This window comes from Paramormyrops kingsleyae, chromosome 4 (genome assembly GCF_048594095.1).
Source record: "Paramormyrops kingsleyae isolate MSU_618 chromosome 4, PKINGS_0.4, whole genome shotgun sequence".
NCBI classification, from domain to species: domain Eukaryota; kingdom Metazoa; phylum Chordata; class Actinopteri; order Osteoglossiformes; family Mormyridae; genus Paramormyrops; species Paramormyrops kingsleyae.
The window spans coordinates 34,119,608-34,146,513 of record NC_132800.1 but is presented as its reverse complement, the minus strand read 5'-3'; the positions used below and the strand labels follow the sequence as shown (position 1 = coordinate 34,146,513).

The window sequence follows — 26,906 nt, the reverse complement described above, 5'->3', positions numbered from 1 at the left end:
GCTGTAGAATCTTGTGGTTTGTTACCACACTTGTCTGGATGTTTATACTCAAAGTGAAAAGAGGACCACAGACAATTTCTCGACGCTGTAGTCATTGAAACACCACGGCAATAACTCCAGGGATTGTAATGATCAAATTGAACGTAGAATGGCACAGACACGTCATTCGTTAACTTTATTAGCTACTGTGGGTGTCTATCAGGTCCTGTGCTCAGCAGCCAAGGAAGGCATCAGTGATTTTTAAAACTGAACTCTTCACCTTGAACTGCTGCAGCCAGACGTTTGTCTTTCTCTAGATGATCTGTTGAATTTCTCAGTTTTTTTCTTTTTTTTTTTCTCTTCTCAAAATGCAAATATGAAGCTGTATCTCGGCCCCCGCTTCACAAATCCCCCCCCCCCCCCCCCAATCTCAAAACCACTTTTCTGGTCCGTAATCAAATTGCCAGTTTTTAATGTCTTTAATTTATCGCCCGGTCAGCCAACAAAATAGTTTATCAGCGGCAATTAGGAATGCGTAATGGTGGAGCTCCCGGGAGCTCCCTGGGACAAGGGGGGGGGGAGTTGCCAGGTGCCGGGGAGACACAGAGAAACATTCCATCTCACTCTCACGTCAGGTGAGGTATGAAAAAATGTTCTGTATATGTTAGCGTCTGACTTTAGGGGAACGCTTTCTATTTCTGCTGTTTCTGTTTTCTGGATCCTCAGTATGTTGATACTGGACTGTGGTTATCTGCACAACTGGGAATGTGGTAACAATAGGTACACTTATGCCTTACACATCAGCGTGTTAGCCTTACACATCATGTTAGCCTTACACATCAGCGTGTTAGCCTTACAAGTCAGCGTGTTAGTCTTACAAGTCAGCGTGTTAGCCTTACACGTCACAGTGTAGTGGCAGGATCCTGTGTGGGGAAGGCACCTCCAGTCCGCGATCCATTGCAAGTTGGATTGCAAATCCAAGTTGGCTGTGGAATTTCATGCAGGATTCCAAGGACGCCGGCCTCCCCTTTACAAAAATTCGTAACTGGGCGGGGGCAACCCTCACGTCCCGACTGCTCATGTAAATAAGGCTCTGAGCTGTGTATCGATTCAGTGACCTGCAGTCAATATGAGTAACCAAATCAGATAATTGAAGGTATGTTGACCAAATTGCATTATTGCTTTCTGCCTGAAGACCTGCCTCTCTGCTGGAGTGTTTTGATGGCACCTCTAATGTCACACATCTGTCATGTGAAAGCACAGCTAGGTCGCAGGCTAGCCCACGAGACAAAGCCCGTCACGTTAAATGGCCAGTCGCTTTCCTCCATACCACCCTAAACTGTCACCAAACATCCCATGATGCAGTGTGTCGCAGTGTGTTGCAGTGTGCCGCAGTGTGTTGCAGTGCGCCAACAGCTTATGTTCGGTATTTCCAAAGGAAGCCTAATCTGTTTAAAGTTTCGGCGCGGTTGTTGACAGCCCCTGAGAGCAGGAGCCGTGCCTTGTTTCACTTGTCATCTTCGTGTTCTGTGTCCCCGTCCCGCGGTGTGGCGGAGTGCTGATGACATTGTGAGAGTTTGATCGCCCATATCCACCGAACGCAGAAAATGGCAAAAAATTAACAGCTGTGACGGCTATATATTGGAAATGCTTGTGATTACAGTGCAACAGCAAGGTGGACTAGCGGGGGGGAGGGGGGGGGGGTGCAATTCCAGCTCAGATATTTATTTACATGTTTATAGTTCAGAATTTATTCTTAGATCTGCTATCATTTTCCCTCAGGGAGAATAAGTCGGCAGTCATACCAAACAGAATGATTTGGGGCTGAGCCCCAAACTCCACATAGTGACACAGCGCATTACCTCACATGTACCTCACATGCCTGGTCACAACCTGGAGTGGGAGAGTCCTGAACCCTGATTGGCCAGGAGAACGGGTCGTCATAGCGATCTCCACGGCAGCAGCTCCTCTCCGCGAGATGCCCCGGCTCGGGGGAGCAGAGCATTATGCAAATGAGCCCATTATTTGCATAGTTCTAATTAGGTAATTAGAAATCATTTTGCTACACTATCGAGCATGTGCTGAAACGAGGAGGATGCCATCAGTCACCCCACGATCGCGCCGGTCCTGTGCGGGACAGGGTGTGACGTCACCGCCAGCTGGAGGGAGGGGACTATTTTAGGGGTTATTTTCTACCTTCATCCACTATGGAAGTTGGCATTTAATCATTATTATCAAAATACAAAAATATAAAAAGGATCAGCTGCTTGAGTCATAGTAAGACATGTGCTTCATGAACTGGGACTTGGATTGGGAGGTTTGACTCGCAGTAAGACGTGACCTGCAAAAACTGGGACTCATGTTGGGAGTTTGACTCGAAGTAAGACGTGTCCTTCATGAACTGGGACTCATGTTGGGGATTTGACTCGAAGTAAGACTTGCCCTTCATAAACTGGGACTCATGTTGGGGATTTGACTCGAAGTAAGATGTGTCCTTCTTAAAACTGGGACTCATTGGCTATCAAATCAATAGCATTGACACATATTACTGAATCATGCTTGCCAACTTTCTGGAGTTTCCTTTCAATGTATACGTACATTATTTATAAGCACATTTCAAATGTTTTCCTGTATTTTATCTTCCCCTTGATGATGCCTGTATCATTTCCTTTTGAGACTTGTAACTCTTCTGCGCTCCTTCTGATTCATCTGCAGCTCAGTATAATGGCGTACTGTAGTCGCCGAGGGCGACGCGCACCGCATCCCATAATGCTTCTCACCGGTGCCGTGCTCCTAACACCTTCCGTGCATCTGTCCGCCGCAGAGCAAGAGGAGTCGTTCGAGTTCGTCATCGTGTCGCTGACGGGCCAGATGTGGCACTTCGAGGCGTCGACGTACGAGGAGCGTGACCTGTGGGTGCAGGCCATCGAGAGCCAGATCTTCGCCAGCCTGCAGTCCTGCGAGAGTAGCAAGAACAAGGTCTGTGGGCGGGGCCACTGTGGTACAGGGGGCGGGGCCACCAAAGTAGGGCCACCTTTCTGGCATTTCTAATTAGCCTTTTCTTTGTAAGTCATTCTGAAATTTTAAGGTTTATTTCTCTATAAAATGAGGATGATGATGTTCCAAGCAAAGTGTTTGTGAATTGTTTTGTTTTCTTTTATATCTTCCTGCCCCCTGATGTCCCCCCTCGCCCTTCCTCTCTCTCTGACCCTCTTCCTATTTGTCTCAGCTTTCTGCCTGCAACAGCGCCCCCTATCCTCCGCAGCGCTGACACGCCCTGTACCCCTTAACCCCCCCTCCGTCAGGCTGCTCTCCCATAATTCCGTCCCCGGGACCCTTTAATTAATTCATGTATAAAAATGGCCGACGGGTCTGACAGCCGTGCCGAAGCCGTCCGATTTGGGGCCAGGCCGCGAGGGAGGGGGGCGTTTGTGTGCCGGGTCACGTCGCATGCTGGACCGGACGCTCTCCGCGGCGCCGTGAGCGACGGCCCCTTTGTCGCCGGCTGCGCGTGTGGCGGTCGCGCGGCGAGATGAAAACGTGTCTTAATCGCTTCGGCCCATTTCCACCGTGACTAAAAGAAGCTTCCTGTGGTTTGGGGGGGGCGGGGTGGGTGGAGTGGGGGCTGCGTCCCCAGTGGCTCTGGGGGGCTCCTGACCTGCTTTCCAAAACCCTCCCCCCCCATTCCTGGCTTGACCAGCCACAGATGCTCCCACAATGTTTTTTTCTGGATCTTCCTGCTTTTTCCACGCCTTCCGTCTGTCTCCCTCTTTCCCCTGCAGTCAAATTTAATGTCCCCCTTTCCTCACAGCCCTGTGTCTTCTCTGGCTCTGGGCCTGCCATTAACCATTCATCTCGATCCACTGGTGGTCCCACATCATGGAGGGTGTTAATAGAAGAGGCAGGAAGAGCCCCCCTCTGCCCCCCACCCCCCCCCCCCCCATGCATGACTGATGCAGATAGCCGCATAGCAGTGTGGGAATCTCTTATTAAAGTCGACAGGCATCAAGATACGGACGCAGCCCGTGTCAGAACACCGGGGAGAGCTTTGGTTTTACATCCTCCGCCCCCTCGCTTGTCCAAAAGCGCGCCCCCCCCCCCCTTCTCGAGTCCCTAACGACACCTTTCTCTGCTTGCAGTCACGCCTTGGCAGTCAGAGCGACGCCTTTGCCATCCAGTCCATCCGGAACGTGCGGGGGAACAGCTTCTGCGTGGATTGCGATGCCTCCAGTAGGTGGTTCGGTTCTAAACACTTTGGGTCTATTATTATTATTATTACTATTATTGTTGTTGTTGTTTTGTAGCTGTGGAAGCTTTTGCTCTTTTGTCTGGCACTTCAGTCGCAATACGAGTCCTCCACATCGCCCCCCCCCATCCCCCCCCACCCCCACGCCCGACCCGAGGCTGCGGCCAGCGAATTTCACACCCGCTTTGTGCGCTTTAAGCGCGTCTGCGCTGGCAGCCTGCCGCTGGCTTTCCTGGGGTTTCCCACTGAAGAGGAGACACTCCGCTGTGGGCCTCGTTAGAGAATTAGCATATTCTTTATGCGTAGATGCAAATTAAGCCATTTCAAGGGCAGTGAAAATGTCCTTATTTACAGGTAAACTCGTCCAGCGGCTGCGCACGGTGCCGCTTGCCTTTCTTTCGCCAAAGCTTTATGTCTGGAGAGGCCAATCGAGCAAATGGGCCGGCAGTCGGGTCTCCGAACACCGTATTGGAGAACGGCATAGGATAATCCACCGCCTTCCGGGAGATGCGCACGCTGATTGGCTGTGAAGCTGTCAATCATCGGCCACCAACTTTTGACGGCCGCCCTGCCTGCTTTCCCTTTCCGCAGATCCCGACTGGGCCAGCCTCAACCTAGGTGCGCTCATTTGCATCGAGTGCTCGGGCATCCACCGTAACCTGGGTACGCACCTGTCCCGCGTGCGCTCGCTGGACCTGGACGACTGGCCCGTGGAGCTCAGCATGGTGATGACGGCCATCGGCAACGCTATGGCCAACGGCGTGTGGGAGGGCGCGCTGGACAACTACACCAAGCCGGGGGTCGACAGCAGCAGGTCAGTGTCTCCCGCGGCCCTCACGCTGCACTGTGCCCTCCGGTGGTACTTTAGTAGCTAATCTGTAGATCGAAACGCTCACTATTTGTGCATGAGTAAGTATCCAAACGCTCACTATTTGTGCATGAGTAAGTATCCAAACGCTCACTATTTGTGCATGAGTAAGTATCCAAACGCTCACTATTTGTGCATGAGTAAGTACATGAGAACCTAATCTGGTAGGAAGGTGGCGCTGTTGCCCACTTCCAGGGTTAGGGGTTTGAAACCTGCCTCCATTCTGTTGTAGGGGAGTTTCTCTGCCCTTTGACGCATGCATCTCCTCCCACAGTCCACAAACATGCACGCAGGCTCCTCTAAATTACTCAGAGAGTATAAGTAGGTGTAAATGCCCTGTGATGGACTGGTATCCCATCCAGACTATATCACAGCCTAGGATCGGCTCCAGGCCCCTCAAGTTCCTGTCCAGGATAAGGGGGTGGAAAATGAATGGATGTTTTAGCGTATTTCCCTGTAGACTGATATCATCTATACATTTTAGTTATCGAACGTTGCCTGTAGCAATAACTGATAAAGTGCTGAGGAAGATGGGTGTTTTAATATTGAATACAGACCTATATCCCTGGATGAGAGCTACAGGAAGCTACAGGAAGCTGCAGGAAGCTGCAGGAAGCTGCAGGAAGCTGCAGGAAACCACATCAACCGCTTAATATGTGTGAGCCCCCCCCCCCCCCCCCCCGATGCAGTCCCGCGTTTATATTACAGACTCAGTGTTTTCCTACAAGGGGGCCTTTTAAAGGTGTCACGCGCGCTGACTGATGGCCGCGGCGGTAAATTAAGCGGCCCGTCTGTATTATCCCTCGCCCTGGGCCAAGCATCTCCCACAAGGCCCAGCTGGGGAACACCGGGGATCGGATTGAGTGTGGAGCGCCCCTGGCTTGATTGCCCCCCCCCCCCCCCCCCGCCCAACACACTCGCGCACACACACACACACACACGTGTGCTCACGTGCATGCCTGTAAATGCTAACGCTAATGCTAGCATGCCTAAAGGCCTGCTGGTTTGTGTCCAAGCCATCGCCACCTGTGATCTGCTTTGTCGGTTTGAGTTCTGAGACTCACTTTTCTTAATGACACCTTTCTTTCTTTCTTAATCTGCCCCCACCTCCCCCCTCAGTCTTTTTGCTCTTTTGTCCAGGTGGAATCGGTTTATACACACACACACACACACACACACACACACACACAGGTTTGTAACTATATTTTTCTGGGGACTCAATTCATTCCATTCAAAACTCTAATCCCAACATGACGACCTTAACCCCTACCCAGCCCTAACCATAAGTAACCAAAAAAAAAATTTTTGTCTTTTGATTGCGTTCACCGATTTTAATAAAAATTGAGGTTATCCTTGAGGGGACTAACAAAATGTCATGTTGTGGAGAAATCTGGTCCCCACAATGTAAAAATTACAAAAACTCACACACACGCTCACACAGGAACACTCTCTACCCCCCCACCCCCCCATTGTACCGCTTAGCTAATTAAATGACCATTTATAGCCTCACTTTTTAAATATACGTGGAGTACCCCACAGTCCCTCTCATGTCAACATACAGCTCGTTTGAGTGAGAATATGAGAAACACGTAGCCGTTCGTCGTTGTGTTTCTTGTCAAGAACAGCCGTCTTCCTTCAGTTCTTTTCTAAACCCGCTTCAGCTCCTAACTTTAAATACTGCTTGATTCACCCCCCCCCCCCCAGCTCTTGGATTGGGGGTATTTATGTTCCACCCCTTTATTGTTAAGAACTTGACCTAACAGCCAAATGGGCAGGTGCAATAAATCTCCCCCTGACGCCTATCGATTGGCGTGGAGGGCCCAGGGTCTGTCCCCGGCGCTGTTCAGCCCGGCCCGGCGTCTGCCTGCTTCGGGTCGGCAGAGTGATGTCACCGCTGGCCCCCCCTAAGCAGGGCCCCTAACCTTAATTACTCCAGGGACTTGGCTGGCCCTGTTTTCTCAATTGCACATTACATTAGATAAAAAGCCTCTGCTGAGTAAATAAATGACGATACCTGTTCTCTTATATGTCATTACAGGAGAGCTGTACACCCTAACTAACCCAGTGAGGGGCTTATGCTCTTATTGTAAGGTCTCCCTACCCAATCTGCTGCCTAGAGGACTGACCCAATGGTATCCCCCCCCCCCCCCCCCCCAAAAAAAAATCCCTTTTCCCTGCACCAGGAGATGTTTATTGAGGGATGATGTCTCCATGCTCTGCTGTACATCTGGGTGCCCTGATGTTTTCCCCTGACATGTGGGGGGGGGGGCAGGGGAGGGGGGGTGGCGCAATCTAGCTGACAGAAGACCTGGTCTGGGGAACCTGTCGTAATTAACGAGACTATTATTGTGTTAAAGTTCACCCAGAGGCTTTTGCCCGTAGGACCCGTTCTGCCTTGTCAGCTATACATCTGGGCTAGGGAGATCATCAGTCTACCTGGGGTGGGGGCAGGGGGTGTCAGGTGTCGCTTCCTCCAGAAACGCCCCCCCCCTCCCCCCACATCAGTCTCGGACCTCCTTGCAAACCCCCATCATTGTCGTTTAGTAGCTGGGTCATGTAGCAGGAGGTGGCGCTGTGATGCCGGCCGGTCAGCCACAAAGACGACCCGTCCATTGATCGGCGGTTCTGAAAGCGTGCTCCTGCCAGTCAGATCTGTGGAGATAGTTCTGAGAGCCTCGGATCGCCATTTGGCTGCTCCTGCAATACGCCCGGGCCAGTATCTCATCCCGGGCTTTCAGAGCGCAAGAATCTGTCCTGAGGATCGCGTAGATGGAGCAGGCGGGGGCCCCCCCCGACTTTGTCCCGGGGGTGTACAGTATGCGGGCTTTGATCTACGGAGAGATTATTGGTTCTCGTCTCCGGCTCGGCTTCACCGGTCCGCCGCCCGTCAGCCTGCGGCGCGGCGCGTCCCAATGTCGCATCCCGATCCGATCCCCTCGAGTTCCCGAACGGGAGAATGCTCGCACTGGAAATAGAAAGCCACACTTTCTGTATGAATGGCCCGTTAGCGTGTTTCCTAATTTAACTGCCTGCCCCTGTTAACTGCTAATAACCAAGCAGACCCACAGGCTTCCATTCTCCCCTCATCCAGGACCACCGATGATAAAAAATTAAGATGTTTAAGAGAATCCAGTATCACAACAGTACCTGGGAACCATACAGTGAAGATCAAGTGAAATTAAAGATATGCATTCTGTTCAGTGGCGCCTGCAGGAAATTTTGATTGGGGTGGCCATCAGGGGCCAGTTATATACATAGGTGGGGGGGGGGGGTCCCCGCTAATGGTTCCTCTTAGAAAGTAAAATAATCCATATTTCATTTTTATTATTTGTATGTGGAGTGGCAACAGCGGTGGGCACGTATGTACTTACCCCCGATCACTTCTTACATCCTCTTCTGATCCAGTCAGTGCCCCCCACTGCACCCCCCCTCCCCCAGTCCTGGTTAGACACACGTCTTGTTTTGTCTACAATGTCCCATAAGTAATTTCCATACTGTCTGTCTCTCACATACTCTTTAGCTCTTTATGCTAATGAGGTATAATAAAAAAAAAAAAAAACGCCGATTGTATCATGCAGATTTGCTTGACTAAAATCCTAGCGTTAGCGGTATAAATCTTGTTTTGCCGCCTCGTCTCTCCGCGGTCGTGGAGTCGCGCCTCGCTCGCCGTCCCGGGATTGACTCTGACGTGCAGCAGGCCCGTGACAGCGTGCCGGCATGACGCGTGTGGGCGCGCTCTTTCCAAGACGCTGAAATGTGTGCTTATCGTTAGCTCTGGTGACACCTAATCTTAGCGATGCGCCACCTAGCTGACGGCGAGCGGGAATCTCCTCGGCTTCGTCCCGCAAGACTGGGCCTGTTTGCGTCTTTTCTGCGGCAGTGTTTAAACCAGTACGGAAGAAATGACGGACGACCCTGGAACAGGGTCAGAGGTCACTGGAACTGGCTTCTGGTGTGTAGCAGGGTGACAAACATAAACGTGTGCGTGCATATGGGCTAACAGGATTCAGGTGATCCTCATGCCTTCTGACCTATGGACAGGCTACAGGCATGACATGTAAAAACCGCACATGGAACTGCGACTGGATGGAATCGTGAAGCCCTGTCTCCATATGCCTGTCCATTTGAAACACTTGCTCTGATTGGAGGGTACAGGCTGATTTGCCAGCGTGGAAAACCTGTCAGAGCAAAGTTAAAAAAACACCTTTGAAGGTCACCTTAGAACTTATTATTGTTTGTTTTTATAATTATAATTAATGTGCTAATTGGTACTGAGTATACGCAGCTAATGGTGATGGATTGCAGTTCCTAAGTGTGATTTCTCACACCCTGTCAAGAGTCACATGTCGTCAGAAGGTATCTTCTCTAGCTTCTGAAAGTTTGCACACGTCCACTTTCCCACGGTCCTCTTTCCTGTTTAAAATGCTTTTTGATTTTCAAATTTTATTAATATTAATTCTCACTGTTTTTGCAAAAGATTTGACCATATTTACACCTGGACGGTTATCGTACTGCTTAACGATACAGCGGAAGTCGTTTACGTTTGAACGTGTGCTTAAACCGTGAGAATGAGACCTGATCCCGTTAGCCTAATTAGGGCCGAGGCTGATGTGGGCAGATGTTCATGGTTTTGGCGTAAAAGGAGAGGAGAGGATTTTAAAAACGACAGGAACACCCAAAATGGAAGGAAGTCTGTTTGTGTCTTTCTTTCGATATGAAGTGAATGATCAGGCTCATATAATCTGAGAGAAGCATGTCAGAGTGAAACACTAACCATGCTAACCGGCCGGTGTCCCTGTCCGAAAGCCGGCCGTCGTTGGCCCCTTCCAGACCATTGGGGTGGCTCTGCGGTGCCCTCCAGGGGCCTTTAATCTCGGCGTTGGGGGGGGGGGGGGGGGCACAACCGACGCCAGCGCTTCAGAGGGGAGCTGTTCATTTAATTAGCACTGGGCTGTTGTCGTGTTTTGCATGTCCACTCTAATTGCCTAGTGGACCAGCAGGGCGGCGACAGTGTGGGGGGGTCGGCGGGGGGGAATTCTTGCTGGCGACAGCATCCGCGGGCACTGCCTCACCTTCTCCCCCACCCCACTGCCCCTGCCCCTCCCCTGTCCCTCTCTCATTTCGGCAATGTCCTGGAGCGGGCCCGGCTGTGGACGGCTATCGCTCACAGGGACCGCCCTCTCTGTCAGCACCCCTGCCTCTCTCTGCCCTTGGCCAGTGCAGGTAATAGCTCTGACGAAGACCCCCACTTTGTTTCAGAAATAATTTGCCGCTCACGCAGCCCGCAGGGGCCCGGCAGTAATAAAAATGAATCACACCACTAACCCCCCACCCCAAACCTGCCTGTCCCACCCCCTCTTCCATTTTTAACTCCTTCCCTTCTCTCCCAGGGCCGGAGCTGAATCGCCCACCGTCGTCAGTCACGGGGACACGTTCGCTAAGAACGGCATTGCCCAGTGATGACTTGTTAAATGCTCGATTCTCGGAGTATTCTTAATTTCTCTGCGTTCCGGTTGCCTTTATCAAGAGAAAATCTGTTCTCGTAGCCTATTCTGTGATTAAAGACCAGAAACGTACAAACCCCCCTGTGAACACCAGGTGTAGCTGGTTTGCGGTGAAGGTGGGGGGGGGTTGGTTTTGGAGCCTTGGGCTCCCATTCGATTCATGAGATGAACATATGTGATGTTCGCGAGGCTCACTGGGCGCCAGGAGGAGGTTACTGACAGGAGCAGACGTTAGCGTTAGCGGCTATGCGCCGCGTGCTAGCCCGCTGAGCACAGCTCTGCGAGAGGGCAGTGGTGGCATGAGCCCGGGCTGGGAAAACAGCGAGATGCAGAAGCTCAGGGGCGCCCCCCCCCCTTCTGGCAGAGCCCGGGACAGAGCCACCCTTGCCGGGAGACTGCACAGAGGGCCGGCTAATTAATTTAGACAAATTAATTACAGCAGCCGTGGCGTCCGGTGCTCTGTGCCGGGGGAACCCGGTGTTCTCTCATTATGAGCGCTGGCGGGGAGAGGATACGGCGTGCCGGCTGGCCGTGGGAGGGGCCATCGCCAGCCGGCCTCCAGTGACACTCCTCCACATGGAATACATGCTGTTGCTGCAAAAAATGGCCGTGTTACAGCAATCTTATATAAATGAACGTTTGTTTTTTTTTTGTTTTTTTTTTTAATTTTATTTTAGTGTAGGTCTGAAGCTCAGTTATAAGCTCGAGGATGTTTTTCTCTTTATTCTTAAAAGCACAGACCTACCAGTAACTGCTGTACCTCTTATGAGTATTTATTTACCAATGGTTCAGTTTGAAGGGGATTTTCCACTGAAGGACTTTTGATTGGGTCAGAATGAACGTGACTAATTACATGCTTGACTTTATTATTATTATTATTATTATTTCTCTGGGAGCAAACAGGTGTGCAGGCCTCCCCGTTGTCTCGTCGGGCTGATTCTGACAGTTGTATTAATGCTGGGACATCAGCTGTGCCCCTAGTGGCCAGCATGTGAAGTGCAATTACCGTCTGTTAGGAAACACCAAATGTTCAGTAATTAGTTCCTTCGGTCAGCTGCCTTTTTGTATGCAAATATTAGCATGTTTTTTTGGTTAGCCTGCGCTATCTGTCTACTTGATCCCATCCTGTCAGCTGCTCATCGGGGCCTTAATCGCCTGCCAGTAACAGGTAAATCCAGGATGTTGTCTATTTTCGTTATTCTTTCTTTCTTTCTTTCTTTTTTTTTTTTCCTTACAAAATTGTCAACTCTTGTACTATGACCCTTGGCTGCAGGAAATCAGCATGCGACTCGAGTTTTACTTTTTTTAGAGGAAGATACAATGTTCGTAGTTTAATATAAATTCCTTGTTTGTTTATCTACATTAGCATGTGTATGGAGTGACTTAGGGACCTACCAGCCCTGTCCGTTTGGAGGGTAGCGGCCCTTAAATTATTGATTTATTCATTTGCAGCTAAGCGGCGCCTTCACCCAGGGACTGAAACTGCGGCTGTGCGGCTACATGTTGCAGAAGTCGGGCTAATTTCTTTGTTTGACGGACTGATGCTTATTAGGCTGCCATTTTGGGGCGTCGGAATTCACAGCCTCCTTCGACGTCTAATGCGCTCGCTCACCAGAAGCTTTTGTGCAGAACAACTTGCACTGTTGGTCCCAGCCGGGCTTCAGTCGCCGCCTTCAAGCTCCCTGCGCCCGGGAACATTGACCAGCAGCATTTTAATGAGCTCCGACTCCTCAGTCTGTCTGCTGTTCGCCGCCTCCAGCGTTTATCAACCAAAACTATGGCACTGCGGCCGGTTTCCAGCATTTTCCCGCCTTTTCTGACCTTTGTTTACAGTTTTGAAGTGGTTGAAGTGCTAAGTACTTCAAATAAGAGTGGCGTTTCAAAGTCGCAGTTACTTTTAAAGAAGGAATAGTCACTGTTTGGTTCTTAAAAAGTAGTATTCAGTTCCAAACAGGGGTTCAAAAATGTCACAAGTACAGGAAGAATAAAAAGATACTCGAGTCATTTCCATGAGCTTCCAAACATGTGTATTAGTGAGGAAATCCTGCATGTTCCATGTGGGGACCATTGGCTCTGGCGCCCAGCATAAACCATGCGGTCTCTGTATCTCACGCCATGTGATCTGGTAGAAAACTAACCAAAATCATGTGAACATTATGTTCCTGCCACAACGTTGCTACCTTGCTGTGTCTCATTAATTTGACGGGAGCCTGAAACTTTCTGTGATTCCGAGCTAAGTGTGTACGGTTTTGTTAGCGTACTTTAAATCTATGCTGAAATGCTTACATTTTAACATGTTACCTTATTAATATCTTAAAAATCATATTCAGGTGGTTGTTGCTGATGGTTTGGTCTTCCAAAGAGCAGCGTTAGTCCCCAGCGGACTTGTCTATGGCATCCTAGGGCTGAAAAATAGTTTGATTTAAAACTACCCCTGGCGTCTGCTGCTAAACCGCCTGAAATGGTAAAACGGCAGACTGACTAACAGGCAAGACGAAGCAGGGCTGCGAAACAAAAAGGCGGCGGGCTGACTGCTGGGAGTGAGGGCTTCTATTTGGATTTTTACTGTGTCACTCCCTCCGTTGCGGCCCCTAGCAACCTTTGAAGCCTGGGGTCTTGGTGTCTTCAATGGGATACTTTTCACTTTTCCCCCTCTTTCTGGAAGGGAAATGGTGGGCTACATGAGTCTGACTGACTCTCAAACAGCCTGCCCCCCAGCTGGGTTGGTTGTTTAGATAGTTGCCCACCCCCCACCCCCACTCCCCCCCTCCTGCTCCACCCAGACCCTTCTCTCTTTCTTTGCGTCCATGTTTGATGTCTCTGTTGTGAATTCAGTGCCTAGAGGGATGGTGTGGGATGCTGGGGAATTGGCGGGGGGGGCGGCATGTTATCATGCCTTGATTGTTTAGGAGGGTCTGAGTTGTGTGAAAAGTGGGAGGAGCCTTTTCCCGAAGCCCCACCCACGCAGTGTTTGCTAATGCACCTTCAAGAAAAGCAGATTGGTCATTCACTGCCTCCCCCGTCACGCACACACAGACACACACGCACACCTCCCCCAGCTCCCCCCCCGTTACGGCCTCTTATTCCCCCATAAATCCCTGTTTGCTTTTGTGTTCCTGGCCTGACTAATTATCTGTGTTTGTTCCTCCTTATTTGAAGGCAGTGATGTGCTTTTAACCCTACTGGGGACTCTCTCTGCCATTCGCCACTTATGTAGGTCGAGGTGGGTAGCCGTTGTTTGGCTAAGAGTTAGCAAGGACAGAGCCGCTGACGCAGAGATATTTAAAGCTGCACGGTTGCTGCTGTGCCTTTAGTGTGTGCCTTTAATGCAAAGTCACATAAAAACACCAGACCTGAGGAAAAGTGCCTCTGCTTTCCGCAGTCTTGGGTTAACTGGTGTTCAGCGTGCCGTCGGTTTACCGTCGAGTCCTTAGCGGAATACGTGCCGGTTCAGTCGGCCGTGGCTTTTTAGCGAAGGTGAGAGGCGCGTTAGAGCTTTCCCGGGCGGTCGGATCAGACGTGCGGGAGGTTTCCTGAGAAGCCCAGACCCGCGGGGGCTGACTCGCCTTTCACGTGCGCGTGTGCCGGCCCGGTTCTCGCGGGATTCCACCCTCCATGCCGCTGCTGCTCATTACCTGAGGCAAGAACAGGAAGAAACATCTGCTTTCGCACAGTGTCTGTCCCTCTCTGCCCCCCCCCCCCTTCCATCTCCTGTCCCCCGTCCCCCAAGCAACCCCAGTGTTCACGGCAACTATGTACACTTGGGGTGGGTGTGTGGTGGGGGGGGGGGGGTGTCATCTGCTCGATATCCTGAATATTGTCCCCCATGGAGAAGCTTCACTTTCTTCCATCGCTTGCCCCCCCCCCCCACCAGCCCCCAGCTTTGACATGCTAAATCTGCTGTGTGTGTTTTTTTTGTGTTTTTGGCTTCCTGCTGGGAGGAAGTGCCCATTCAGACTCGCTCTGTTTTTTCCCCAAACCCCAAACTTCACCTCCGTTTGTTTTTATATGGCCAACAAAGAGGGGGGGGGGAGGCATCACAGCTTCAACCTGCCCCCCCCCCCTTGCCATCTCTCTTTCAAGTGACAGTGCCGGAAACCTTCAGAAATGGGCATCCCGCAGATGCGTGGCGTCACCTACCCACCCCCCCCCCCCCCCCCAGCCCACCTTCCCGCAGGACGTGCGACGGGATCCTGCGACCCAGGATGCACCTGACTTCTGATGCAGTTTGTGATGCTTTACATTTTTGCCCGGAGGTCCATGTAAAACCCAAATGCTCTGTAGCGTCACACAACCCAGCTCCACTTCAGGGGGGGGGGGGGATGCGCTCGTTTTTACTTCGGCCTAGATTTGTGAAACTGTTCCTCACTTGTGTCTTTTTAGCCCGACACCTTTGCTCTGCAGGTTTGTCCCGGCCCTCCGTGGCAGAATTATGGCCCAGTTTAGCGGCAGGCGGGTGTAAGTGTGAAGTATGCGCGGTCCGATTACCGCTGAGGGAGCAGAGCTGTGGGACCCCCTGGGCCGTCCGGCCATGACGCCGGTTCCATGCCGCTTGGGGAGTCACTGATCCGCCCCATGAGCTTGTCCACGTACGCTGATGGACTGGGGCGCCCATGGCAAGGATTAGCGCCATAAATCCACTCTCCTGCTCCCCTTTGGGGACAACTCTGGGTCGGGGGGGGGGGGGGGGGATGTGTTTGTAACAGGGACTGAATTGAGGCAAAGACTCTTTTACTTACATCACGGAGGGACAGTTCTGGCTCTCAGAGATACCAGCGTTTATCGTCACAATTCGCAAGACGGGGGCTCCCCAAATAGTCGATTATTAGTAATTTTTCTTACTATTAATTTCATACTATTAAAAAAATATCTGTGTAAGTAAAGCTGTTTTTTTTTTTTTTGCGAAACCGACCTTCTGATTCCTTAGTGAAATTTAAGTCATGGTGCGGCTGCTAGTGAGAGTTCGGTAACTCTCGCGGTGCTCGTTTTGGTTGCGCTCCTCCGTCTCAGCGTCTCAGCCTGGGGCCCGCGTTGAGGGTCCCGGCCTGGCAGGGCGAGGCTCCGCCTCTCTGTTAGCTGGGGGCCCGGCACCCGCAGCTCAGAGGCCTCCTAGGCAGTGACAAAGACGGTCCCGTCGCCGCGGAGCGAGGAGATAATTAACTCCTGCAGTTAAATTCCGGGAGCGAGGGGCTCTCGTTAGGCAGAGGGCGGCCCGCAGCATCGCTGGCAGGTGACATATTAGTCTGTAAATTTCCTCCTTGAGGGAGGGGCCACTGATTGTGAAGCCTGCCAGTGTTATTGTTTGCGGGTGTAATGAGGAGGGTTGTTTAGTGCGTGTGTCTCCATTTTCATTTTTTTCTATCATTGTTCCCACTGCTGCTGATCATAATTAAAAACGTATCTCTATTGTTGAACACATCATTTGGCAGTTATTACCATAATTGCGAGATTGCCATGTTGTTTTATTATTATTATTATTATTTTGCTTTTTATGGCTGCAGTTTCTGCCTGGTTGACCATGCTGCTGTCCCGCAGACTCACTGCCGGCCTGTGGATCAGTCACCCTATCTGCTGCCAGTCCTGGTCTGCAGGCCGATGGATGTGGTCAGTGGCAGCAGATTGCAAGGTGTCCGCCCATGACGTCGGCCCGGCTGCCCCCCCACCCCCACCCCCACCCGCACCCCTCGGGAGCCGGGTGGGGTGGAGTTGCGGAGGGGGGAGCTTGTCAGCCGCGTTGTTTGTCGCTATCGTCCCCGGCCGCTCTCTCTGTCACTCACCCAGACACGCAGACAACAGCCCCTTTTCACTCGCCTTATCACGCAGCAGGGCGCGAGGTCAGAGGTCGGCGCCGCACTGAGCATGCTCAGTCGCCGGGATATCGATTCGCGTCTCCGGCTCCATCCGAATGGGGGGGCGGAGATGGTGGCAGATAGAATTCGAGGGCCCGGCAGAAGGGCTCTCCTTTTACTCGGCCGAAGCGCGGTTCTTTCTCCGCGCCCCGCCGCGCCATTCAAGCGCCATCGATCGGCTGGGCAGCGGCCCCCCACCCAGGGGAAACGGAGGAGAGGGAGCCGGCCCGCCCATTGTGGGACCGCCGCGTTCCGGCCTGACAGCACTGATAAAAATACGCTCCCCCCGCTACACCCCCCCCTGCATTGTCCATGGCAGACATGCTGCTCACAATGTGTAACCTTTAGGTAGCTAGCTGAGCTTAACCCCCCCCCCCCACCGCTGACACTGTCAACCCAACCCCCCCCACCCCCACCCTATCACATCCCACTGCTCATTAAGGGCACTAATTCCTAAAATGATGCTTTCCTGTGCAGATTTTACCCATGTTATACAGCTGGATCATTTCTGTATTAAGGTACAACAGCTAGTCCCTGGGATCTCAAGTAGAAACTGTAAGGTCCATGTCTTCACCCGCTATTCCTCCTGGCCAATGGTGTGTGAGTGTTTGATGGGGGGACTTAATAATTAAAATGCAAGCTTCTACATTTCGGGTGAGGAGTGACACCTAATTAAATATTTGGGAGGACACGCCCCGCCTGCGCCTGTCTTTTTAGTTAGCTGCCCCCCCCCCCCAAATTCTAAAATCTGCTTGTTATTATACTAAATGTTCCTTAAATGTCTAATGCAGTTTTATATTGTTTTTAATATACAGATTTGTGTTTACGAAAATCGTGTTTCGGTAACTGTGGGCTGAAGGGTACAACAGCAGATTCTGTCCTGAGATTGTTTTACAATGTCAGTGCAGACGTTGCCGATGCCGTTAGGCCCCGGTTCTAAGACTTCCTCCGTCGGCAGGGAGGAGAAGGAGCGCTGGATCCGGGCGAAGTACGAGCAGAAGCTGTTCCTGCTCCCGCTGCCGCCGTCGGACGTGCCGCTGGGCCAGCAGCTCCTGCGCGCCGTGGTGGAGGACGACCTCCGCGTGGTGGTGCTCCTCCTGGCTCACGGCTCCAAGGAGGAGGTCAACGAGACGTACGGAGACGGCGACGGCCGCACCGCCCTGCACCTGGCCTGCGCCATGGCCAACGTGGTGGTCACGCAGCTGCTCGTCTGGGTGAGGGACCCGGCCGCTTTTCCGCCACTGGGGGGCGCTCCTGTCCCACTGAGTTCGTTGTCGTACTGGTTGCTTGTTCCTTATCGCTAATCTTTCCTGTTTGATTTCCCTTTTGAGATGGGTTTAGACGCCTGGCCACATTTGGGGTGACGAGTAAATCATTCCCGTCTTAACTTCTGCCCCCCCCCCCACCCAGTACGGCGTGGACGTGAAAAGCCGCGACGCCCGGGGGATGACGCCGCTGGCCTACGCGCGACGGTCGGGCAGCCAGGAGTGTGCCGAGATCCTGCTCCAGCACGGCTGCCCCAACGACAGCAGCACGCTGGTGCCCACGCCCACCGCTGCCCGCCGCGGCACCAACCCCAACGCCAACAACAATAACGCCCAGGGCGAGCTGAGCCGCAGCGCCAGCGCCATCTAGTGGCGGGGAGGACTGACTGCCTCCATGTGCATCTCCATTTGCTTCTCCTGTAGCCCTCACCCTCAATGCCAACAACGACTTCACCTGAGTGACCCGGGGCCTCCAGTGGCCACAGGAAGAGAAGGATGATCCAGTACATGCCCATGTATAGTCTCTATATAGCCATGAAAGAACACTTTGCAAGGATTTTTTTCTTATGGTGGGTGGGAGGTTCTTTTAACCTACTAACAGGAATCTAGTGCGGGAGCCTCGGAGCGGAGCAGCGTCCATAGGGGAGCCGTCTGCAGTGGCACCGACTTCTGCACATTTTTGGAAATTACCGCAGCTTTGGAAATAATGTGGTTGTCTTTGGTGTGGATCTTATTATTATGGTTATTATAATACTTATAATTATTGTTAAAATTAGCGAGTTTCACTGTAGAGTTTTTGAATTGTTTGGTCTTTTCCAACAGGTTTCCATTGGATTTTCTTTAATGAAACTGGAATCTTGCCAGTTTCATACTAAAAGTTGGCATTTCAGTTTTATGGCCTAAAAATCGGAGGCTTCGAAAAATCACAACAAAAACGTCAGGAAAAACAAACAAATACATTTAACCTGATTCAATCAAACTGTTATGCCCTTTGACCCAGACTTTTGGCATATCAGATAAAAGTGTAATGATTGCTAAGACCACAGATGTAAGGGAAAAATTTGAGCTTAAAATCAACGTAGCACAGATAAGAACCATTACACCAAAGTTAGAAGCAGAGGGCTTGATGGGCTTGAGTTATTTTCTGAAGTTTTGCTGCAGAAAATGGTCTCCCCCCTGGTCAGTCCTGGGAGACAAATGGATAGATTCACCCCATTTGGCCGAGGAGGGAGTTTTAGTCGAGCAGCTGCCGGTCAGTTCTCGTTCGATCACATGCTTCCCCCCCCGTTGAGATTCCTTAATTATCGATTCCTGCCTTCAGAACCCTGCCTCTTCCCATAAGGCTTTGCTGCTGTGACACGGAGCCGCCCTCTGTGGCAGATGCGTGTCCCCACCGCGATACAGGGGAGCCGACCGATATCTCCATGTCAGGTGCCCAGGCCTCCTACTGTGCTTTGTGGTGTGACGTGCAGGTACAGGGGACAGGGACCGGACCTCCTTGTCCTGCTCGTGGCCCCCGATTACACACCTTTTCCTCTCTCAGGCGTACCTCCTCCTCTTGTAGCCTTAATGACCCTCCTCTGCTCCTCAGTGGAGGAGCTGCAAACCTTGAGCTTGTGTTATCTTGGGGGAAGACCCCCACCCTCCCGCCCAGCGTTTGGAGTCCCCATTGCAGCAGCTGCCAGACGATGGGTGGGGGATGGGGGGCATTTATTTATTTGTTTCAAGTCGTTGGCAGTGCCCTTTGTTATTGGCACGCATTGAGGTTGGTGTGTAACAGCCCCTGCTGGTTCAAAGGGGGGGGGGGAAAAATGACTAAGTTGTATGGAATGGTGGTGGCAAAGGACAGTGTTTGTTCCTGGTTCTTTACAAGAAGTGAGGCCTCTTTGACTCCCACCCAAATGGCAGCACATGATTGGCAGATCAGCTTCCGGGGCCTGGCCCCGTTCTCTTGGCTCTTGGACGGGTATCAGTACCTCTGCATTCCTGAACCATTAGTTACAACATCGTTGGGACTGATGCCTTTCAGTAGCTGGATTTTAAACTTGTTTGCCGGCTATTGCTAATATAACAAGCCATCCTTTCCAACCGTTTTTCTTTTCATGTTCGTGTTCTCGGTTTTCGAAGACCAAGGGCTGCACGGGGACACTCTCCTCTCCTGTGAATGACGTCGCTGTCGTTGTCCTAGCAGCGCCGCCTTGAGTATGAAAGGGTTTAGTTTCTACGGCATAGTTTAGTTTCTGCGTCATTGCTGACAATTGACTGATGGCGCCGGATTTCCAATGGCGTTTTGTTTGTTGCATTTTTGAAGCGCGATTAAAATTGCCTTTGCTCTGCTGCTTGTTTGACCCTAAAATCACGGCTGTTGTTTTCGTCGCTCGTCTCCTGCTCCATAGTCATACAGTCCTGGATCAAGTTGTTCTTCAGCGCTGCTCTGAGATCAGTCCTCTTTGTGCTAGCTTGGAGCTGTTTAGCGTATTCCCTGTTTTTGGCTTTCTGATTGGCGGAATCCTCTCTGCCACTGTGGTACCTGGAAGCCCCCCCCCCCCCCCCCCAATGCATTAGACCACCTATATACGCTGCCGCTGTGAACTATGGTCTTGCCACTTGCGAGTCGCGTGTGTGGATGGTGCATCTCCTGACCTGAGCGGTTCTATGTGAGGATCTGAGTGAAGGATATTCAAATGTAATGTGTACAGTTTTTTTTTGAATAAATGATCTGGGATGGGGAATTCGTTAGTGTACAGGAATGTGTAAAAAGTAGCTTTTCCTATTTCGGCTGACATTTTAGTCCATAACGTCGTGGATCACTCTAGACTTGCTTCGGAACGTAGTCCATCCTTGTGTCGCAAAGTAGAACTCAGCTCTTGCTTAATGACCTCCTGTGATTCTCTGGGTGGGCACCACCGCCCCCCTCCCCCCCCCCCTGGAGAGATACATCATCATACTTTTGGAGAACCTCCCCCTGAAAATTCCTCTCGAGTTTACAGTTGCGAGGGCACCGGGCGAGAGAGAGAAGGGTGAGGTTCTTCAGAGTTGGGCCTGGCTTGTCATTTGAGAAGAACCTCCATCAGCTTCTCCCTGCTGAACCCTCTTTTGGAAGGAAGTCCTATCGTGAAGGTGCCTGTAGAAGGTTTTCCGGAAAAGCGTGGTGACACAACCATTTTAAGACCTCAACTGTGTATATCAGAGCCTCCTGAACGATTTAAACAGAGGTTCAAAAGCAAGTCTGTTGGTTGGGTAGTTTTGTAGTCTGAGCTAAAGATGTATAAATGTATCAGTATTTTAGGGGCCCCCGCTTTCGGTTCTCCCCTAACATCTTTGCGTTCACAATGCGTTGCCTGGTTTTTAAAACCCTAGCAATGCAATTATTCCCAAAGAAAATAGTGTATAGATAGAATATGTAGGTAGACTTTACAGGATAGACACATGGAGAGTAAATCTTGTCGGTGCGTCCCCTCTTTTTGAGTGTAGCAGTGATTGAAAACTGCTGAAGTATTTTTTTTTTTTCATTGTTATGTTGTTATATGTATTTGAGGTAGAAGAATCATTAAAGGGATACCTATGTTACCATGGCCCCAGGATCTGGAACTTGTTTGGGCAGGGCATGTGCCAATCGAAAAAGTCAACCAATAAGCTTTCAGATGTTCCCTCCCCCTCTCTCACGTTTGTAACTGTATGCCCACTGTGTACGATACAGTTGTATTGATGTTGCATTCCCCCTCATTATTTAAGGTACTATGGTTCTCAATGTGCACACATTGTCTTACCATGTGAGCTACTTTGTGTATAATAATGTATATTTGACATATTTATATTGCAGTATGTAAATATCGTTTTTTTAATTTTTTGTTTTTTTCCTCTTTTGCGTTTGAGAACATGAATCAAAATGCAAAAACTGACAAAAAAAATTAATAACCTGCTGTGTGCTTGAACGACTGTTGATATATTAATAAATGCTCAAATAAAATGATGTAGCCTCCCTGAATAGGGAATATAAGAGCCTGTGGAGTCGACGTTGTTATTTTTTTTTACCATTTCCTGCTGAGCCGGGTGTCCGTCGCTTCATTCGCTTTTCCTCTCACGCGTAGCGTAGCAGGCTAAGGTGCGCGGCCCGGACCCAAGCAGCAGAACCCGGAGCCGGAGAAGCTAAGCACAGGTTTACGCGACTCCCTGACTCGCTGGCCACACGGGCCAGGCCCCCCCCCCACCCCCACCCCGCGCCCACTCCACATTTTCTCTATTCCGTCCCGCTTGGCAAACTGAAATCTTCAGCCTTGCTGTTGCAGTACGAAGAAGGGATTTCATTGGAAGTCTGTAGTGTTGCTGAAGAATGTGATACACTTTGCGGCGGAAATGAAGTTCTCAAACTGCAGCATGACAAGGCTGTTTTTACTTTGTGGGGGGTTGCAAAGCCCCTGCCCTCCCCCCTTTGCACTTTGGCATGTGTTTTTGCGATTTTGCACCATGCTGAACTTGCTGTCATCAGGCCTGGTTATCTCCGGTAATCCTCTCTAATCCGGGGTGTCCAAGGAGGAAGGCCAGTCATGATTTGGGGGGGGGGGATGTATGACCCTTAACCCCCCCCCACCCCCAGGGAGTCGCGCCTTTCAGTGAGGCTACAGGGGCCCATCGCCAGACGTGGTGGTGACTGCAGCTGGATTCGGAAAGTCGGAGGAACCACTACAGCCCCGACCTCAGAATCCAAGATGGCTGCTCCCTTCATCAACAGAAGAGAAGGCTGTACTTATATACTGTTTATTAGCACTTATGTCTTATTTGTGTTTCTGTATTAAAAATACCACTTAATGCGTTATCAACTGGTATTGCTAAAAATAAAGCTGGCTACAACTGGTATTAGTAAATGGCTGTCCGACTTGTACTGGAACGCAGTTAACTGGGGTTAAATCAGGTCCTGGTGGGCATGTTTACTGACCCATTATTGTCCTAAGATGCTCAAAGCAGTTTCTCCACTTGGAATTATGTGGCTGTGTCTATAGATCTCCAAAAAAAACACCTAATAATTGGAAATAAAAAGTGTGCAGTACTTCCCACCATGAGCAACAACAATATTGGTGTTTACAGATCATAACATTAGTCCAGCCTGGCTAGGTGCCTTGTGATTGGATTGTTTCGGTGTAATAGACTTTGCAAGGTCTGATGATTAATGGAAGGAGCCGACCCCGCACCCCGGAACACGGCTTCTCCCCGCTAATCGGCTTGTTTACTCCCCATCAGGTGGGACAGGCCAGACGCCCATCAGCAGGCAATTAGCCTTGGCGCGCGGCGGCCGGCCTCCGTGCCCGTTAGTTCGCCTGACGGGGGTTCGGGAAGCCGTGTGTAAAAGCGTGAACAGTAGATGAAATCAGCTGACCCTCTCGCCTCGCCTCTGAAGGCAGAGCGGTGGAGCAGGGCATCATCTGGACGCCGGCAGGTGCCAGAATGTCCCATATCGTTGTGTATTTTTATTGCTATTATTATTATTATTGTTGTTGCTACTATTATTATTAGGGACATACGTCAGGCCAGTAGCCAGAAGTAAATTTAATAAGCGGTCTGTCAGTCCTACCCTCTCTACAGATTTCACTGACCAGGGACTTGAGCAAAAGGGGATTGAAACAGGTAATTGTGCTGCCTTGCCACATGCCTGAAAAACAATATGGAGAATTTCAGGCCCAGTCTTTATTTATGTATTTATTTATTTAAACTATGTTTAAACATGCACACAGATCTTTCTCTTGCTCATTCGACTTCCTCTGCCGGCCCCTGGAGGACGGGCTCCCCCTTTGAGTCTGGTCCCTCCCAAGGTTTCTTCCTTCTAGGGAGTTTTTCCTTGCCTCTGTCGCCTCTGGCTTGCTCACTGGGGGCTTTGGGCAGGTATAATGCAGTGAAAATGCGCTAAACAAATAAAAGTGAATTGAATTTCTGTGTAGTAAGTCTTCCCTTGATCTGCCATAGTGCCTGTACAATCAGGTGAGGGCTAATGCCATAATTAGCACACCTACTCGCAGTCATAAATGACAAAAGACGCGATGAATCGAGAGCTGGTTAGCGACGTAATCCTATCACAGATGTCAGCTGATGCTGTTGTCATACACAGGTATGAATATTTATGAATGCTTACAAACAATTTATGAACGGCTGATTTTTTTTTTTTTCCCTTCCCGACAGTAATTACATTAGATGAAGACAGAACTTTGGTTTCTGCGGTGAGTGATTCGACCCGAAAGAGATGGGTGTTGCATGCTGACGATGGTGCACAGGAAGTGGGTAGCGGGAACCCGTGTTGGTGTAATCACGACGACTGCAAGCCTCCGACGGGGAGATTAAGGCTGCACTTCCTCACCAAGGGGCTGTCTAATGGAAAAATGTGCAGTTTTTTTTTTTTTTTTTAAATCTGCTGTGCTTAAAATCATGAAGGACAGTGTATGATAAAAAGCCAACCCCCCCAGGGGGAGGAGCCTCGATCATTTCGGTTCTTATTTAGCTATTTAACAGAGTCATGCCACGCCCCCGCCCCCCTCCCCCCCCCCCCCGAGTCATCATCGACGTGTGTACTGCTTAATTACCTTTTGGGGGAGAAGGTGGGTTGCGGGTATAGAGTGGGGGGGGTGTGTGTGTGTGGGGGGGGGGGTCAGATTTAAAATGCTCAGCTTTGCGCCTGTGCGTGCTCTTCATGTCAAGCGGCTCTTCAAACTCACAACCCCCACCCCCCCCCCCCTGCCCAACCTTGCATCTCTCCCTCCGCCTCCTCCCTCCATCCCTCTCTCCCTCCGCCTCCTCCCTCCATCCCTCTCTGTAATCAGTCTCTCTCCCCGGTGCTCTCCCCCGCCGCCGCCGCCGCCGCGCTCATGGCGCTCTGTTAATTTGCCTGAGAATGCATTAGCTGTAATGAAAGCGGAGGGCCGGGGGAATCCTCCTGGGCGCCATTAATCATCCCCCCTCAGACAGACAGCCTTGATTACAAGTGGCAAGAAATTCATTAGAGCCGGGCCTCTGACAACTTTTATCTCTGCCACTAGATCTGACTCATTAGGCAGCCAAATTAAAGCTATGATGGCCTGATGAAATCCACCGCTTGTTTATCTTGTGCGATTTGATGCATCTGGCCATACATCACAGGCCGGGGTGGCCACTGGGCGCCCCCCCCCCCCGCTGCATCGTCCGCAGGGGGCGTGCTCCGGCAAGCCTCTCGAGGGTGGTAACTTTTAAGAGAGAAAGGATGAGAGACGCCATCGCCAACGGCGTGAGTCATGCGGGTGGCGCACCGCAATGTATGCATGAGATTGCGCGGGGGATGGCGATAATTAATACGCTAAATATTTCGTACAGTCAATTCCCGAAACGCATTTCGTAATTGCGCAGACCAGAGGCTTTCGAATGCCCTGAAATATGATGTGTTGCATTTTTGGACAACCCACCGTGGCAGTACTATGGTGCATCTCAGATCAATAGGACCGTTTTGGATCTCGACAGGAAGCAGCTCTATCACCTGAGCCTCAGTACTGGTGACCCAATCAGAAGCAAGTTGTCTTCACTTGGGCATGCTGGCTGGGGTCTACTAAGTGCTGTCTGGTACAACTCTAGTCACTCCAGCTTAATTGTACCTCCCCTGTCGGTGAAAGGCGTAGACAAGTCAAAGGAGACCTTTTCAGGGAAGTTCTGGTGTCTGAGAACCATCAAATGTTGAAAATATGCATTGAAATTAAAACACGATCCCCCTCGGTCAACCATATTTCTGCAACTCGTGGCTAATCCAAATTCAACAAGATGTCACACCATTCATTCCCCCCATGCTTAATTTGTCCTTTACTCACTGAATCAAGTGTTGATTTTGGTTAGTCTTTGATTATAAAATTCCAGAATTGCTGTGAGAGCTGTAGGCGAAATAATTGATAACTCAATTAAGTCAACATGTTTACCATGGAAAACATATCTGATGATGTATTGATCTAATTGGTAGGAGAGGATGGATTTCTGAGAGGTTATTGAAAGTGATTGGTGCCTTAGAGGTCATCTGTATCAATACAGTGTTTTCAAGCATAGCAAAGAAATGCTGATCTTGGGGGGGAAAAAGTGGATCTTAAGACACCATAGGTGATACAGACATCAGAATTCTATAACAGAATAGATACAGACAAACAACCCAGTGTTTTGAACATCAACAATACATGTATATATAGATCAAATATCTATAGATAAAATATCTATGTATGTATCTATCTATCTATCATAGATTGCATTAATGAAGTATAAAATTTAAAGCCAATCTTGAAGCACTGATATGGCACAACTTCAAATGAATTTAAACCCTTAAGTTAATCTTGATTAGGAATTTGTGTAGCAGAAAGGGCACATACAGTATGTGGCCTTACCTACCTTACCTACCAACATGGTGCTTTTAACATTTACACACTGGGGATGAGCTCTGCATGGAACTATAGGATATATGTGCACTAATGGCTGGAGGTAACGGACGTGAACTTTCCCGCAAAAGTCCGCGGGCCTCGTGTGTTGCAGATGCCAGCATGCGCTACTAGCCCTTCCCCATAAACGGGGAGCTGTGGCCCCAGTTTGTGCCCCGATTCTGGAACGGGACCCGCAAGCTCCGAGTCTGGCAGCCCTTAGTCCTCCCCCCCCCCCCCCCCCCCCCCCCCCCCCCCTACGGAAGGACCTGGCAGATGCACAAACTTTTTTTTTTGATAAAACATTGAGCTGCACTTATCCCCCCGCGCCCCCCCTCCCACAGGAGAAAGTAAATATTCATGGCCCCTCTCTAAACAGATGCAGATCCCACTGCAATTCCACAACTGTAGCTGCCAGACCTTCAAAGCCTTCACAAAAAAAAAAAAAAATTCATTTCATGTTAAAAGGGAAGATAATCAGGAAGTCAAGTTCATACATATCAAAGTTCATTGACAAAAAAAAAATTACAAGCAGGAAATAGAAATAAAACCATGTATGGGAAAATGTGAAAATAAAAATATTTTGATAGTGATTATACAGAAAAAAATTATACTACTGGGTCTATTCAGGCTTTGAAATGCCATTTTAAATAAGTAAACAGGAGGAAAACAGGGCAATATATGAAAATGATACACTGAGGAAGCAGACAGAAATGTATAGGATGGCTGTCTTGCCAAACCATGGGTTTTACACATAGTAAAAACCATAAGAATATCAGTCACAGGCAGA

At 50.3% G+C, this 26,906-nt stretch overlaps 1 protein-coding gene across 2 annotated transcripts in view; it reads left to right on the top strand.

The window, feature by feature from the left end:
* Window positions 1-21,713, top strand: part of agap3 (ArfGAP with GTPase domain, ankyrin repeat and PH domain 3) — a 164,539-nt gene extending 142,826 nt beyond the window's left edge. For both annotated transcript variants that reach the window (XM_072711213.1, XM_072711212.1), the window contains exons 14-18: window positions 2,804-2,958; window positions 4,119-4,209; window positions 4,817-5,039; window positions 17,405-17,660; window positions 17,857-21,713. In XM_072711213.1, the coding sequence (XP_072567314.1) occupies window positions 2,804-2,958; window positions 4,119-4,209; window positions 4,817-5,039; window positions 17,405-17,660; window positions 17,857-18,081 (950 nt within the window). In that variant the 3' untranslated portion in view covers window positions 18,082-21,713. The remainder of the gene's footprint in view (window positions 1-2,803; window positions 2,959-4,118; window positions 4,210-4,816; window positions 5,040-17,404; window positions 17,661-17,856) is intronic.
* Window positions 21,714-26,906: the final 5,193 nt, after the last annotated feature.